The following is a 16020-nucleotide window of genomic DNA, read 5'->3' on the forward strand; positions in this document are numbered from 1 at the left end:
CGTGGACTGCCAAAAAAACAAATCAGTGGGTTATAGATCAAATCAAGCCTGAACTGACCCTAGAAGCTAAAATGACTCAACTGAGGCTGTCGTATTTTGGTCACGTTATGAGACGTCAAGAGTCACTGGAAAAGACCGTCATGCTAGGAAAAGTGGAGGGCAGCAGGAAAAGAGGAAGACCCAACAAGAGATGGATGGACTCAATAAAGGAAGCCACAGCCTGCAGTTTGCAGGATCTGAGCAAGGTTGTCAAAGATAGGACATTTTGGAGGACTTTCATTCATAGGGTCGCCATGAGTCGGAAGCGACTTGACGGCACTGAACACACACACATCATTTCCTCCGAGGGGAGAAGAAAGACTCGTTTCCCCATAACGCTGGCGCCTAATTTCCCGTGCAGCCTGTAGGGGCCGCTGTTCGGAAACCTCCCCTCGCTCGACTCTCGCCGGCGTCGCTCTGGGTACGCCTGCGCGTCGTTTGGCGCGCGGTGGCGGCCGCCGTAGCCCGCTCAGCGCCGCCTTCCCGCCCCACCCCCCTCGTTTCCCTCTCGCGCCCGCCGGCGGACTCCTTCGGGTTCCCCCCCCGTCCTCCTCCTCCTCCTCTCGGCGCGACGCTGCCTGGAAGGCGAGGCGGGATGTCGGGAGCGGGGCCGGGCCCCGTGGCTCAGGGGCTGAAAGAGGCGCTGGTGGAGACCCTGAACGGGATCCTGTGCCCGGTGCAGGGGGTGCGCGCCGCCGCCGAGGAGCAGGTGAAGGTGCTGGAGGTGACTGAGGGTGAGTGTGGGGGAGCCGCCGCTGGGGTCGGGAAGGGAAGGGTCAGTTCACCCCCCCACCCCACCCCACCCCACCCCACCCCCCGTTGTACTGGATTTTGGCCTCCTGCATCTCGGGTCTCTCTAGATGGGGCTAAAAGGCGAGTCGGTGCGGTTCTTGATCAGCCTGCCCCGCCTCGGCAAGGGGGATGGAGGCTGAAGCGAGCAGGACGAAGGGAGGAAAAACTCACGGCTTGCGTTGGTCGTGGCCGGCTCCGTATTTCTTTCAGGGGGTCAGGACGGCTTCCTCCCTCGCCGATGATCCCCAGACTAACTTTCCAGGAAGCTAATTCACAGTGGGTCGCCGTGTTAGTCTGTCTGCAGTAGTAGAGAAGGGCAGGAGCCCAGTAGCACCTCAAAGACTAGCAAAAGCACCTTAAAGACTAACAAAAATATTTTCTGGCAGGGTATGAGCTTTCGTGAGCCACAGCGTATCTTGTTAGTCTTTAAGGTGCTACTGGACTCTTGCTCTTTTCTACTACTATAAATTACAAGGATGCACAGTAATGTTTAACATCGCATATAACCTTATATATCTCTCTCTGAAGAAGTGAGCTGTGGCTCACGAAAGCTCCTACCCTGCCAGAAAATATTTTTGTTAGTCTTTAAGGTGCTATTGGACTCTTGCTCTTTTCTACTACTATAAATTACAAGTATGCACAGTAATGTTTAACATCACATATAACCTTATATATCTCTCTCTGAAGAAGTGAGCTGTGGCTCACAAAAGCTCCTACCCTGCCAGAAAATATTTTTGTTAGTCTTTAAGGTGCTACTGGACTCTTGCTCTTTTCTACTACTATAAATTATAAGGATGCACAGTAATGTTTAACATCGCATATAACCTTATATATATATCTCTCTCTGAAGAAGTGAGCTGTGGCTCACAAAAGCTCCTACCCTGCCAGAAAATATTTTTGTTAGTCTTTAAGGTGCTACTGGACTCTTGCTCTTTCCTTTCCAGGTCCTGTTGGCCTCTCAAGGGGTACACGCTGTATCTCTGTCCGTGGCTGTGTTTCTTGTCCTTCCGCCTACCTTGTATGGGTTGACACCTTGGACTGTGCAGTTCCTGGTTCCCTGAGCTGGGGGTTCCTTGCGGTGATAGAGGATGCTGGGCCTCCTTGAGTAAATGGTGGGAGTCACCCATCCTAAGAGTCCTTCTTATCTTCAGAGTACAAGGAACTCTCATGGATTGTCATTATGGCAACAGTGAGCTTTTTCTGTGGTAGGTCCATTCCCCTGGAATAGCCTATGAGGGTGATTGTGGAGGGGGCCTTCACTTGCTGCTTTTATTAAGAGGTAGAAGACTTGTTTTATTCCAGATGGCATTTGGTGGAAGTAAACAGTTTAGGCAATTTGGCTACTTCATTATCTGTGTAATGTTTTCATCTTGTTGATGGATGGTAATTATGCTTTTGTGTCCTTGCAGCTGTTGCTGCTTTGTTAGTCACCTAGAGTCTGGGGAGATAAGGCAGGATATACATATTTTAAGTAAAGTAAAACTGGAATGAACTTTGTTTTACACTTAGCACACACTTACCTCCAACTAGGGAGCCAACAAATCCTGGCACATTTCTGACTGATCCAAAGTGGCCAAGTCATGTAGATGCTCCCAGCTCCAGGAGAAACTATTCAGACTTAGTAGTAGTAGCCATGAGAAGTTGATTTCTGCTCAGAAGATCTGAGAACAGTATTCCTGTTAAACAATAGCTGAGGTTTGCTCATTCTGGGAGTGGCTTCTTGAGGAGCTTGGAGACACATCACCTTTCCAGTTTCAGTAGCATGCCCAAGCTGTGTTCCATGAGGTAATGTTATAGTGTGGAGGTCACTGTGAAGTACTCCGATCTGACTAGCCTTTACTTTGCTTGCTTAAGAGTCCTCACAGGTTCATTCAGATGCTTCTGGATAGGTGACCAGCTTAGCCTCTGAGATCTGACGAGATTAGACTATCCAGGTCAAGTCTGATTTTCTCAGTAGCAGAACCAAAATTGTGATGCTCTATAGTCTTGCCTGAACTGACCCTAGAAGCTAAAATGACTAAACTGAGGCTATCATGTTTTGGTCACGTCATGAGACGACAAGAGTCACTGGAAAAGACAGTCATGCTAGGAAAAGTTGAGGGCAGCAGGAAAAGAGGAAGACCCAGCAAGAGATGGATTGACTCAATAAAGGAAGCCACAGCCTTCAGTTTTCAAGATCTGAGCAAGGCTGTCAAAGATAGGACATTTTGGAGGACTTTCATTCATAGGGTCGCCATGAGTTGGAAGCGACTTGACGGCACTTAACACACACACACACACACAGTCTTGCAGACTTGCAGAGTCCAAGCTATCTTTTTCATAAAAGTTTACTTGTTTTTAAGTTGGCTTTTACTGACTATATGTACAGTATGTTATTAATTATACAGTAGTATATTAAAGCTATTTTATTGGTTTTGTTTGTTCAAGAAATCCTTAACTGGCTAGAAATCTAAATAAATACATAATGTTGTCGAAGGCAACATAATGCTCCCCATTGGAGTGTGCTAAGTCTGAGGATGGAATAACTGGCTGTAAAGAAGGAGTGTTGTTTTAAGGGGGCAACTGTGTTGCTATGGCAGCATCTGCACACCATTTGTGAAGGCAGTTTGCATTCCCTGCACAGAGTTAAATCTACCTTTTTACCTACCTGGTACCATTAGAATGCAGTAATAGGCCTGGAAGTTTTGATAGGGGAGGTGCTGAAAGAGAAATGAACTAATTCTCCCAAATCTTAGTTGCGTTTCTGACTCATTTAAATAGAACAATGTGAAAGCTGTCTACCTCCATCCTGCAAATCTTTTACATTTGAAGGGAAACCAATTCCAAATATCTCTGTATATAAGAAAAATAACAAAAGGAAGAATTGGGCAATAGATAACCCCCCCCCCCCAAAATAAGACTCATTTCCCCTCCATCTAATATTAAGAATGCTACTTGATTTGAAAGATACAGGTTGTTCTGATGCCTGTCTTCCCAAAGGCAGAAGAGACTATGTTTGTGAGACTGGATATCATTTTTTAAGGTAAGACAATATTTATATAGTGCTTGCTGAATATTGAAAGCACTTAATTTTGACATATGCTGTCAGCAGTCCTCACAATGACCCTGTAAGGTGGACCATTATTCTTATCTTCATATTGCAGATGGGTGTTGAAGTTGAAAGAATATGGCTTTATTTATTTATTTATTTTATTGACATTATTTATAGTCTGCCTTTCTCACAGGGACTCAAGAGGGATTACCCATAGTGAGTCAGTACAGTTAACAAAATGGGACATTCAATAATACGCTAGGATTGTAGAAGTCTAGAACCAACCAGAAAGAACTGAAGCATAGCGTAAGTATTAACATGACACATTAAGTGGTGCAAAAATTACATAATAGGATCCTATTTACAGTAAGGTGTACACGGCCGTATAGACCAAAGTCCCTAATCATGTAACTAAGTAGTCAACCATTTTGTACAGTGCATCCCTACAACCTGTGCTGAAAAGCCCTCTTGAATAGTTTTGTTTTGCATAGTTTGGGAAAAGCCAGGAGAGTGGGAGCCTTCCTGACCTCCTCCGGCAGACCATTTCATAAGGTGGGAGCCACAGTGGAGAAAGCCTGTGTATGGGCAGTTGTTAGCCCCTGTAGAAGCCCTCCTGACATGAGTAAAGCTGTCATGGGGGAGTGTAGGGGGAAAGGGGGAGAGGTGGTCCCTCAGATAAGAGGGATCAAGGCCATGATTGTTTGTGATAGCCAGTACCTTAAATTGAGCCCGGTAACAAATGGGCAGCTAATGAAGTGTCTGCAGAATGGGAATAATATGCATGCTTCATCCATCTCCCGATAATAGCCAAGCCATGACATTCTGCACCAGTTGGAGTTTCTGAGTTGATTTTGAGGGGAGAGCAATGTACAATGTGTTACAGTAGTCTAGTCTCGATGTTACTGTGGCATGGATCCAGGTGGCCAGATCAGCCATATCAAGGTAAGGGGCCATCTGACAGGCTAGGCTGAGTTGGTAAAAAGCCATTTTTGCAGCTGCATTAACCTACTTCTCCAATAATAAGGTTGGATCCAGTATAACCTCAAGGCTTTTAACTGAGTCAGCAAGGGTCAGTTGAACTCTTTATCAAAAGTGGGAAGAACAATGTCCTTCATGACCGCCACCTTCCCAGCCAGCATTACATCTGTCTGTTCAGAGTTTAGTTTCACTTTGTTCACTCTTAGCCAGTTAACCACAACAGCCAAGCATCTATTTAGGACCTCTATCGCATCATCAGGAGATTTGGATAAAGATATATAGAGCAGGGTATATTTAACATATTGATGACAACCAACCCTCAAACTGCAAATTAATCTAAGGGCCTTAGAGATTGAAAAGCATGGGGGATAGAATTGCACCCTGTGGAACTCCACAAGATAGGTCTCACACGAATGACAACTGGTTTCTAATAGCAACATTTTGGAATGATTTGAACCAGTTCAAAGCACATGCCCTATACCTATTTCTGCCTCCAACCACCTCAACAGAATGGCTTAATCTTCTGTATCAAAGATAAATCCAATAAGAGCAACAGAGAGGCATGGCCTTTGTCTACACTCAGATGGAGGTAATCAACTAAAGCTAACAGAGCTGTCTCTGTCCCATAGCCTAGCCTGAAGCCAGACTCAGAAGAGTCTAGAGCAAATGAGTTATCCAAGAAGACTTGGAGCTGGTCTGTGCCTGCTCTCCCAATTGCTTTGCCCAGAAAGGGTAGATTAGAGACTGGTCAATAATTTGCCACGCCATTTTTCTGAAGGGATGGTTTTTAAAGTAGTGGATGGATGACTGCATTTTTGAGTGGCTGAGGGAAGGTGACCTGAGTTAGTGACCAATTTATAATAGTTGCTAAGGGTTTGTTGATGTGGTCCTTACATGATTTTAGCAGCCAGGATGGGCAAGGGTCTTTGGTACAAGTAGCGGCCTTCACAGATCCCACGATCTTGTCAACGTCTATCAAGGAAACTGGGTTAAAATGATCCATAAATAGACCTTATGATGTATTAGGCCTTTCTTCTGGTGTATCTATGTACACCATAGTGGCCTAAAGTAACCTAATGAATTTGTGTCTCAGATGAGATTTGAACAGTAGATTACTGGCCACTAATAACTATATTACACTAGCTCTTATAATCAAGGAGGGGGATTCTCTCAAATAATGGACTACAGAGAACTTTAGAGCACCAATTTCAGTTTTTTGTGCTCAGTTAGAATCTCAACCGTTTGCCAGTTCATGCTCAGGATCTCTTAAGGTGTAACTAATGGGTGATCCTAAGAGTGTTTCCTCTTGTTTTATAAATTTAAAACCTTTTTGGGTCAATTGGTTTAGCGTTGTTTACAAGAATCTCAGCAGTCAGAAGGCACTAAGTGATCCACCAGAAATCGTTTGGCCCGTGATCTGTTCTCTGCCTGCCCTTATTTAGACCAATGCCTGAAGTTACAGTCCTAGTTATGCAGTGAAGTTATAGTGCTTGGCATGATTTAAAACAGTTTGGAAGCAGTGTCAGTTCTCATCAGTAATACACATTTTGCTTGTTGCAGATGTTTGTTGCTTTTGCTATGATAACAATTGTTTGACCTTAGCTTAGCAGTAAATTATATTATCTTGTTTTTTGAGAGCCATTTTGCACATTATATTTTTAGATGTGTACCTAAGACAGTTTAAAGTATACAGTTAAAATGTCTTAATGGTGACTGTGAAATTTGTTTCATACCGAAATGTCGACCTGGCTGCTGTTCCCAGTTTGAAGGCACCTGGTAGCATCAGACCAAATCAGGTTCCATGGCAAGCCCAAAGTGGCTACCATATAATGGGTGAATTATTTATTGTTGCTGGAAAAGAAAGAAGTTCAAGGATAATTTTGGTTTGCTTTGAAGGACCCAAGATATAAAAGGCTATTCTTAATGATATAGCTATGGACTTATTATGGGCTGTGTCCTGTACCAGGTGCAGTGAAAGGTGATGTGTTCTGTCAATTGAATGCCGTCCTTATCTGCACGTGGTGGTAAGAGTTCACTCTAGAACTTGGGGAAGCTACCCACAATTATTCTCATGTTCTGTTTCTTTGTGAAGATAGTGGCATTCATTGGTTGAATATATCTGGTTTATGTAGCTTTCTGTTATTAATGGTGCTTTTTTGGGAGTAAACGCCTTGGTGGTTATTTTCAAACAAGTCAGTAATATAGTCTTGTGTCTATAATAAGGAGAAAATTTGGCTTTGGAGATAGTTTTGCATTTTATAACTACCCTATGTACTTTGTATTCAGAATATGTAGTGACCTGTCATCGATGCTGGAAATATTATTGAATATCATGTTTTACGTGCTACCATAAACTTTACCTAGGACATCATAATCCTCTGCTAAACTTTTTGTGTCGATATTTGTGCTGAATAAGTGTGTTTCCAAGTACAGGTTGGCTTGTAGACCAGCTAATTTGACAGTCTGCTTGTAGTAGAGGGTCAAGGTAGATAGATTTATCTGTTATTAAGAACTGTGAACTGTACTACCATCATAGGTATCTGTTATTCCATAATCTAGGGTTGTATCCACTGTCATATAATTATTCCATTAACTTGGAAGCTGACAGAGAAAGATTATTGCTTTCTAATTCTTACCTGAGGTTTTCTGGATCTTTTCCAGTATAGCCTAGACATGGTTCTTCTGCGAAGGGGGAGCCCTCGGGGGACCAAGACTCAGTCCTGAGCATGTGGTGTTCACTGAGCCTAGCTGATGGAGCCCGCATTCAAATAAAGGCCAGTTGTGCAGTTTGTTTGTTTTTACTAATGGTCTTGGCTTTGATTCCACAAGTAGCTTGACTAAGTATGAGCCATTTTGAACCTTCTAGATATTTCATAGTGAGAGAAACTTTAATGCTGCTTGGTATATGGTCATGCTTCTGCAAGGAATAGTGTCCCATCATAATTCAGGAGCATTTTAAGGAAGAAAACAAAAGGTTTTAAATTGCATTCTTTATATTGTACCTCATCAGCGTTATACACTGTGTGCTTCATTTGTTGTATTTCTAATGAAGTGAAGTAGAGAGGTTCATGAGAAGAATATAAATATGGGTTTAGTTGGCAAGAAAGTTCAAAATTTTGACTGATTGTACAAACTGGCAGTTCAGGTCCATTATAGTGCCAAAGAGCGAATTTACAAGGTTTTTGCATAATAATTTGCTAGTTGAAATTTGGCACAGGTTTTTGTGGCATTTGACCCCTTACTCCTAAAATTATTCAGTTATACCACCAGTTGAATTAAAGCTAAATATGTATAGTCTCGGCCTGATCAACAGATGGCACTTATGAATTAATGTGTAATTACTATGTGGATTAAATTGAAAATGCTTGAAAAATTAATCTTCTTCAACTCCACTGAGCTATATGTAAACTGTTGACTCTGTAGGAATCCTAAGCTGTTTCTGTAAGATGGCTTGTAAGTAAAAGGACGGACTTTCTGCAGCGACATCTACTACATCGTGCGGCTTTAGTAAAGGGCAGCCTCCAAAAGTCAGTTGTCTCACAGAGCTCTTTCTTTGAATTTTTTTAGGACAGCTCCACATTTTGTGGCAAATGTGGTTGCTGCATGTACAGTGTTGTTGTATCTTTTGACACAGAAACACAAAAACTACTAATGTCATAACACACTTGTCTGTAAACGCTTGTGTACATTTGCCTGAGAGCTCCGATTGGCTCAGTATTCCCAGACACATAGTAGTACTTCTTTGGTTTGGAACGCCCAAGAATGTCTACATTCAACATTATTACACAGTCAACTATGAGAGGACTACACTGTCAAGAAGTCAATATTGTATGATTGTAGAGATTGTCAAGTGGCATAAGGATAACAACTGTCTCCAAAATATGTAGAGCCCAAGTTATTAGGCTTTAAATTGGCAGTTTGAATAATGTTGAACAGTCTACCAAGCTAATGTGGACACTGGAACGTTAGTATGTGCTTGCAGTAGCTTGTAATGGAGGCAGTAGCTTGTAATGTAATGTAATGCTCTATACTACATTAAGCTTCAGAACAACCCTGCATAGAGTGTTGTACAATAACCAAGTCTCAAGGCTATGAAGGCATGAATAATGGTTGCTAGTTCTGAACTGTATGGCAATAGAGGACATTGCTTCTGGGAACCAAGTGTGCATGTGGTACACTAGAGAGAGGTGAACTGTAACACTGAGGTAATGGAAACATTTGTCAGGGTCACAGGGCGAACCAGCTATCATTATATTGGCATTGTCTTTGGATATCTTACCTGGTTCTGTTCTCTTGCTGTAAGAATCCACTGAGTAAGAACAAACACAGGTTGAGTATCCCTTACCCGGATATCCAATATCCAGACTGATCCGAAAACCAGACCTTTTGAGGTGGCATGCGGGCATTACTCACAGGTCCTCAGCAGTGCCATTGATGGTTCAGTAAGCACAAAATTATTAAAATATTGTTTAAAATTACATTCAGGCTATGTGTATAAATTATATATAAAACATAAATGAATTTAGTGTTTAGACTTGGGTTCCATGCCCAAGATATCTCATTATCTATATGCAAAAATTCCAGAATATTCCAAAATATGGACCACTTCTGGTCCCAAGCAGTCTGGATAAGGGATACTCAACCTGTAACTCAAAGCCAGATCAAATGAAAACGATTGTGTTGGACATTAGTGCACTGGAAGCACCTTACTCCAGACCTTGCACAGTGAATTTAGCTGAAAATTAAATAAATCAAGGCAAACTTGTCAGACTTCAAAGGGTGTTTTAATGTGATGAAAAGGTGTTCCCTCATAAATTTGCACAAGTGAGCACAACTGTAATCAGTGTTTTTCCTAACTTAGGAGTCTGTATCACTGTATTAATTGTGGGAAAGCATTTTCCATTAAAATTTAACGTCTGTTCCTTTTAACACATCTTTGTACCTTATTGCTTGCTCCCTTCTCTCTCTGGTCTGCCATGGCTCTTTTGGCATCCCTTTCTTTTGTCCCTCCCTTTTTACTCTTTCCCTAACCTGCTAGTTTCTCTGCACCCCATCTTTACCCCCTTTTTGCTCTATTCCCATCTTTAAGTCTCCCCTTCTTCCTTTCCTTTTTGTTTTCTTTCTGCTCTTCCCTTCCCCACCATCTGTATTCTGCCCCTCTGCCTTCAGTTTAGGAAAATGCTACAAGTCAATGCAAAAACAGTTTGTATTGGAAGAACCAACCAAACAACAACAGTGAAGTACTATATACATGGGAGAATGATCACTTCAGTGAAGTGCTATGTACATAAATTGCTGTCAATGTGTACAACAATATTAGTTCTTATTTTGTATCCTAAATACAGTTAGATGTCCAATGGATGTTCATCTTGCTGAAGAACAAGGTGGAATGCTGGGATACGATTGTTTCGGAGTCTTCTTCAGTCCCACATAATTCACCATAAGTGTATGCATTCACTTCAATAAAAAATTGATAAGTTCCTCATGTGGATACATGGTGTTGCTGCATTCAGTTTTTTTTTACAAAAATCAGTAGTTCAATAGACTCAAAAGATTCAAAGGCGGATTAGATGCACAGCTTCTTACAATGGCTGTAACAAGTTCCCCGAGGGATACAAAGTATTGCAGCTGCCTGAAGTGATCATTCACCCATGTATATAGCACTTCACTGTTGTTTGTTTGGTTCTTCCAATACAAACTGTTTTTGCATTGACTTGTAGCATTTTCCTGTACTAATTTCCTAACCTATGGTAACGGTACAGAGGTGTTTGTTGTTTTGGCCTCTGCCTTCAGTGGCCGTAACACCCAAGGCTTTCACTTTCTCAGTAATACATACATGAAAGGGTTATTGAGTACTAGACAGCTGTACAGCATAGCTGTTCAACTGCAGCAAACTGGAAAAGCAGGCGCACCATGCACTTTTTGAATCCATGGAAAGGAAAAGCAATGTGGACATAAAAGGTTCTTTTGTCTCAACCCACACTTAAGTGTATTTTGATGGGCTTTAGACATTCTCATAAATGGATGGCAAATGGCTGCAAATGATAAGTATTTGGAATTAATGGGGGGAGGCACAAAGCCAGAGAGGGGGCTACAGTTGACCTTTTGGCCTGCTTTTGCATATTTTTGGTGGGAATACAAGCTGCTTAAATGGTCCCTTGAGTGCCTGCTAAGTACCACATTATGTCAACGTGAATTAACTACTGAAAAACTAACAGAGTGAACTTTTGAATGAGAGAGTTTGCCGGGTGGATTTCAAGATAGAGATTATTGACCTGGGCTACAGATACAGTCTCAATAGAAGTCTTTGCTTGAAAACTGAACTACTTGGGTCTGAAGCACTGGACTACTGAAGGTCCTGTACAGTCTGCCAGTTAAGATCCTCTTCACAAGCCCTATTCTGTGTGCCTCCACCTGCAGAGGTGAGGCAGATGGTGACCAGAGAAAGGGCTTTGAGTGGTGGTACCTCATTTTTGGAATGTCCTTCCCTTGAGGCTTGCCTTGCACCTACCTTACTCTCCTTTAAGGTTTTTAACTGAGGGGTTTTAGCTGTTTTATGGTTTGCTGAGAGTCTGAGAACTGTTTTATGTCTATCTTTTTAGGCTGTTTTGTGCAGTTTTTATGTCATGGCTTGTTTTATGTCTAATTATTGATAATTTTATGCTGTTTTATTACCTTTTGTATTGCTTTGTAAGCCACATCAAGCAGATCTGTGGAGAGGTGACAAATGCGTTTTCTAAATAAATAAGCAAGCTGCATGCCAGCTGCCCATTCTACAGCCTTCCCCTAAAGACAAGAGAAAACTAAAGAGGTCATCTGCTGTCCTGGAAATCTGACTAGGAAACAGAAATGTAAAGCTGTCCAGTAGTGTGGCGACAAAGGGGCTGAGGGAAGTGAGGGTTGCTGGAGATGGAAATACATTATAGGTGTCTGTATGCCAGTGCTAGAAGTCTTCAAGCCAAGATGGGGGGAGCTGAAGTGCTTGGTGCTCAATGACAATTTAGATATAGTAGGTATCTGAGAAACATGGACTAGATGGATCACTAGACTGGCCAGCAGGGCTCTTCTGATGTTCTTATATCCGTATGCTCAGTCTGTCATTGACAGTCCCAGCTCTGACAATTTGCAAGTGGTTGCACATATGCCACAGGGTGGATAATATCATTTGCAACTGATCTATTAAAAATGGCTAGGGTAAATCATACATAATATTACAGTATAATGCATGAAGCCAAATAGTTATGTAAGTCTTTGCTTTAGAAGACTTGCAGTTGTTAAACAAAGCACTTGTTTGAGTATAACAATTAGTTTGCCCTTGATAAATAACTATTATGTGTTTGATTACAAACCTTGAGGAACCAGCTTTCAACATAAACTTGATATCCATCTTTGTAACATGAATTGCTACTGTTAATGATTTTTGCACTTGAAGCTGTTGATCGCACTTTCTCATTTACCACCATTATATTTAGGTTTCATGCTACTGACAGCACTTAAATGTAACACTTGCCATAGCAAACTTCCTAAATTTGGTAAGCATGTGATAAGCACAGCAGCGAAAGTTATCTACCCATTTACTCAGTGCACACAATTTAAAATGCCAAGTGTTAGAGATGTAAAATTTCTGGAAATTTTGAAGCCATGGGGAAAAAACATGTTTTTTTTTGGGGGGGGGGTTGTTGTTTTTTAAGAAAAAACAAATTTTGCAGGAAATTGAAATATATGCAATGCTTACTGTTCTATCAAACCTAAACTAATTTTACTGCTTTAACAACTTAAAATGCATAATTTACAACTTGCTTAACATATAAAATGGCAATATTTGACATATTTATAGGATGTAAATGTTATAAATGCCTTAGGTTTGTACAAGCAAAACTGCAGATATACCCTATGCTTGAGAGAAAACTGCAAGGTGATGCTGCCTGTGCTGTCTTAGGCTATGTACCTAAATTTTTGCTATTTGGTTATAGAGAGCTACGTTCTGGTTGAAACTTTCAGTTTTCCTCTGAGGAGTTGATGCAGTTTCTGCCCCATCTCCTTCTGATCAGTTTTTGACCCTCCTGCAGGGTAGGGCACTGAGCTACTTTTTACCCAGCCTGGAGTAAGTGTGTTAGAGTGGTTTGAAGGAGAGGTGAAAAGGTCAACCACATCAGGTCAAAAGAACAACAGAAGGCATGCAACTGTTGAGAAGCAATGAAAACCCTTCATGCTCCCCTCATGAAGATTTAGATTATCCCTCTAGGTGCAGAAATGCATTTGGATTTAAGAGCTGTATATGTCTGCAGCATGCCCACCTTGTCTTTAAAAGCATTTGATTCATTCATTCTAAAAGTATTCCCCAACATTTCCAGTTTTTCAGTTACAAAAATTGGGGGGGGGGAAGGCTTTGGGGGGGGAAAACAAAAATCAGTTGTTTTTTGTCCCCAGGCCTTCACCTCTCTACCAAAAGTTAGTAATTATAGGGGAGGGTGGAGCAGAGAGAGAATAGTCTCAAGGCTGTGTGATTGTACTATGATGAGTCTGAAAACACATTTCCCGTTTTTGGCTGTAGAGAGTCTTGAAAAGAAGAAGAATCTTCTAAAGAATAAGTAATTACATTGGAGTGGTAGTCGCTTAAGATTGTCAGCTCAGGTTTTGTCTCCAGTAGATAATGCAACCCGATGTTCCTTTCCTTGATCCAACTTTGTTCCTATAAAAAAGTGCAAATATAGAATTAATCTGGGGCTGGTGACAGAAAGAGAAGTTGTAGAGGTCATTAGGAGATGTCACTGTGGGAGAAAAGTAATATAATAAGGGTTCTGGTATTGACCTTTAAAGCCTTAAATGGTTGAGGCCTGCATATGAACCTACCTGGCCATTTTAGTCATCTTCAGAAGCCCTGCTACAGGTGCCTCCTCCATCTGAGGCTAGATGAGTAGCAACCTGTGATATGCCTGTATTATTGTATTAATTCCCAATGACAATAACACAGTAGGAGGTTGAATGTTCAGAGCAGTTTGTTTATTAGGCCCAATATACATACCGGGTGAGAACTGCCCCAAATGCGCAGGACAATTCACACACCAGAACAAAGGACTGCAACAAAGTTTATAACTTCTGGTCAGGGGTGTTACACATACGTAGATTCACAAAGACCCAATAATGGACACATTTAGATTAGCATAACCTATCAGTGTGGTTTTGAGGTGTGGATCTAGGTGGCTATATGATCTGTAATGGAGAAATGAAACTTAACATTCCTATCTGACACCCCTAAATCACTGCCTTGGGCCTCATTAGGGCTGCTAGCTGTACCAGGCCTGCAAGGATGATCTCACTGGCACCTGATTCATAGTGTATGCCAGTTTATGCTAACTCAGTGATCACACAGGAGTGAATAGGAACCAAAGAATAATACTTGACCCCTTATACATGGGGTATTGCCATTTACATATGTGTGCAGAATATGGTATTGTGCTAGATGCTAACCCTTACACCCCGGGCTTAGCATCTTTATAAGTGTGAGTATGCGGACTGAGTATAAAAGCATACATTTCCAATAATAATGAAGATTATAGGCATTTCTCAATTGTGGCACCAAAACTTTGGAACTCCCCAGGCAGATGAATCGGTCTCCCTCTGTCGTTGTGTTCTGCCAAGTGGGTAAAGACTCTTTGTGTTTTGTTTGGCATTCCCCCACTAACTCTCATTAACCCTCTGCCCTGTTGGTGTGTTTTTATGTGTTTATATTTTTATGTGTTTGTATTCTGCTTTAATCGTTTTAAATATTTTATATATAGATGTATTTTAAATAACTTTAAATTTCTTAAACGTTTTAACGTTTGTTACCTTTAAAGACCCTGAATAGGGTGGAAAGGCAGCATAGAAATGTTGTTTTTTTTAAATAGTATGCTAACTCTGGAAGGATGAGCAACAGACAGATGTTTTCATCCTGCTATATGTACATTTATTCTCTAGTATCTTCAAAGTAAATGTATGTAGGATTGCATCCATAAAGTCTAAGTTTATTAGCTGCTTAACAGTTGTGAATGTCTTATTTTTAAAATTGTTTTGTTTAAATATCTAACACTTTAAATGCATTAATAGATTTTACTTTGCTGTCCTTATGTGGTATTGCTTCTGTCTTCTTGATGAACTGAGTGTGTAGTTAGAGCTCACTAAAGTCCTTAGTATGATATCTGTCTCACTGGAGATGTACATTTCTTACTAACTTGGGATAGTGTATTTAAATAACCTTCTTATGGGTTTTAGTTAGAAACATGGAACAGGAGAATGATGTGAGTTGTAGTCTGGGGAATTAAATTATTAATCCATGACAGTAATTTTTATAAATCACATTACACCCATGGGTGTCTTGAATCTCCATAGATAATCTGTGACACTTTCTTATTTTTTAATGACTGTTACCAATTACTGAATTGAAAAATCGTTTTTGACCATACAGATGTTTTCAGTTAGTTGATGAACATTGTAGGAATGCATTGTGCACCATATTGTCACTTGTTGTCTGTTTTCACTGTGATCTTTTATACTGGTATCCGTCTTATTGGCTTGTTATTTTTTTTCCCCTTTCAGAATTTGGTGTTCACTTGGCAGAACTGACTGTAGACCCTCAAGGAGCACTAGCCATTCGTCAGGTGACTGTTTTTCAACTGAAGTGACCAAAGGGAGTTACAATAATAGCTTGGGTTACAGCATACTCTCATGTTTTCCTTACAAAAGACTGGTCAGCCAATTTAGTGCGGACTACGCTCTCTTGAACTACAAGTTCTCCCTCACCCCTTTCAGAATTTTTAAAGAGGCTAGGTTGTTGCTTTGAGCCAGTAGATGTCCAGGCACTGTAAAGGTTATGATGCTCCTCACCCATTTGCTCTAGTGCAGTCGACAAAGTTTTGTTGTTTTTATTGCTATAATGTTTTAAAGCATTTGAGAACAACATGGCAATAATGGAAGCTATTAGTGACATTTCTAAACTTAAGGGTGAGCTTCTAACTTTGAGAAGATAGCATAAGCTTAGGTCAGTAGACTGGTTTTGGTTTGCTGAGGTAAGAAAAACAACAAACTCCTAGCCCCCTCCTTTTCAGAGATAACATCCATTAAATTTCCCTGTGTGTGGAAGTTGGAAGTTGCTTCTGAACTTGCATGTTTCTATAACTTTTGAGAGTTTTGTTTGTCAT

At 41.1% G+C, this 16020-nt stretch overlaps 1 protein-coding gene across 1 annotated transcript in view; it reads left to right on the plus strand.

Annotated features, from left to right (window-relative positions):
- Nucleotides 1–608: 608 nt before the first annotated feature.
- Nucleotides 609–16020, plus strand: part of IPO9 (importin 9) — a 47487-nt gene continuing 32075 nt past the window's right edge. The window contains exons 1-2 of the mRNA XM_056844433.1: nucleotides 609–773; nucleotides 15419–15480. Coding sequence (XP_056700411.1) covers nucleotides 635–773; nucleotides 15419–15480 — 201 coding nt within the window. The 5' untranslated portion in view covers nucleotides 609–634. The remainder of the gene's footprint in view (nucleotides 774–15418; nucleotides 15481–16020) is intronic.

This window comes from Euleptes europaea, chromosome 2, assembly GCF_029931775.1.
Source record: "Euleptes europaea isolate rEulEur1 chromosome 2, rEulEur1.hap1, whole genome shotgun sequence".
NCBI lineage: Eukaryota > Metazoa > Chordata > Lepidosauria > Squamata > Sphaerodactylidae > Euleptes > Euleptes europaea.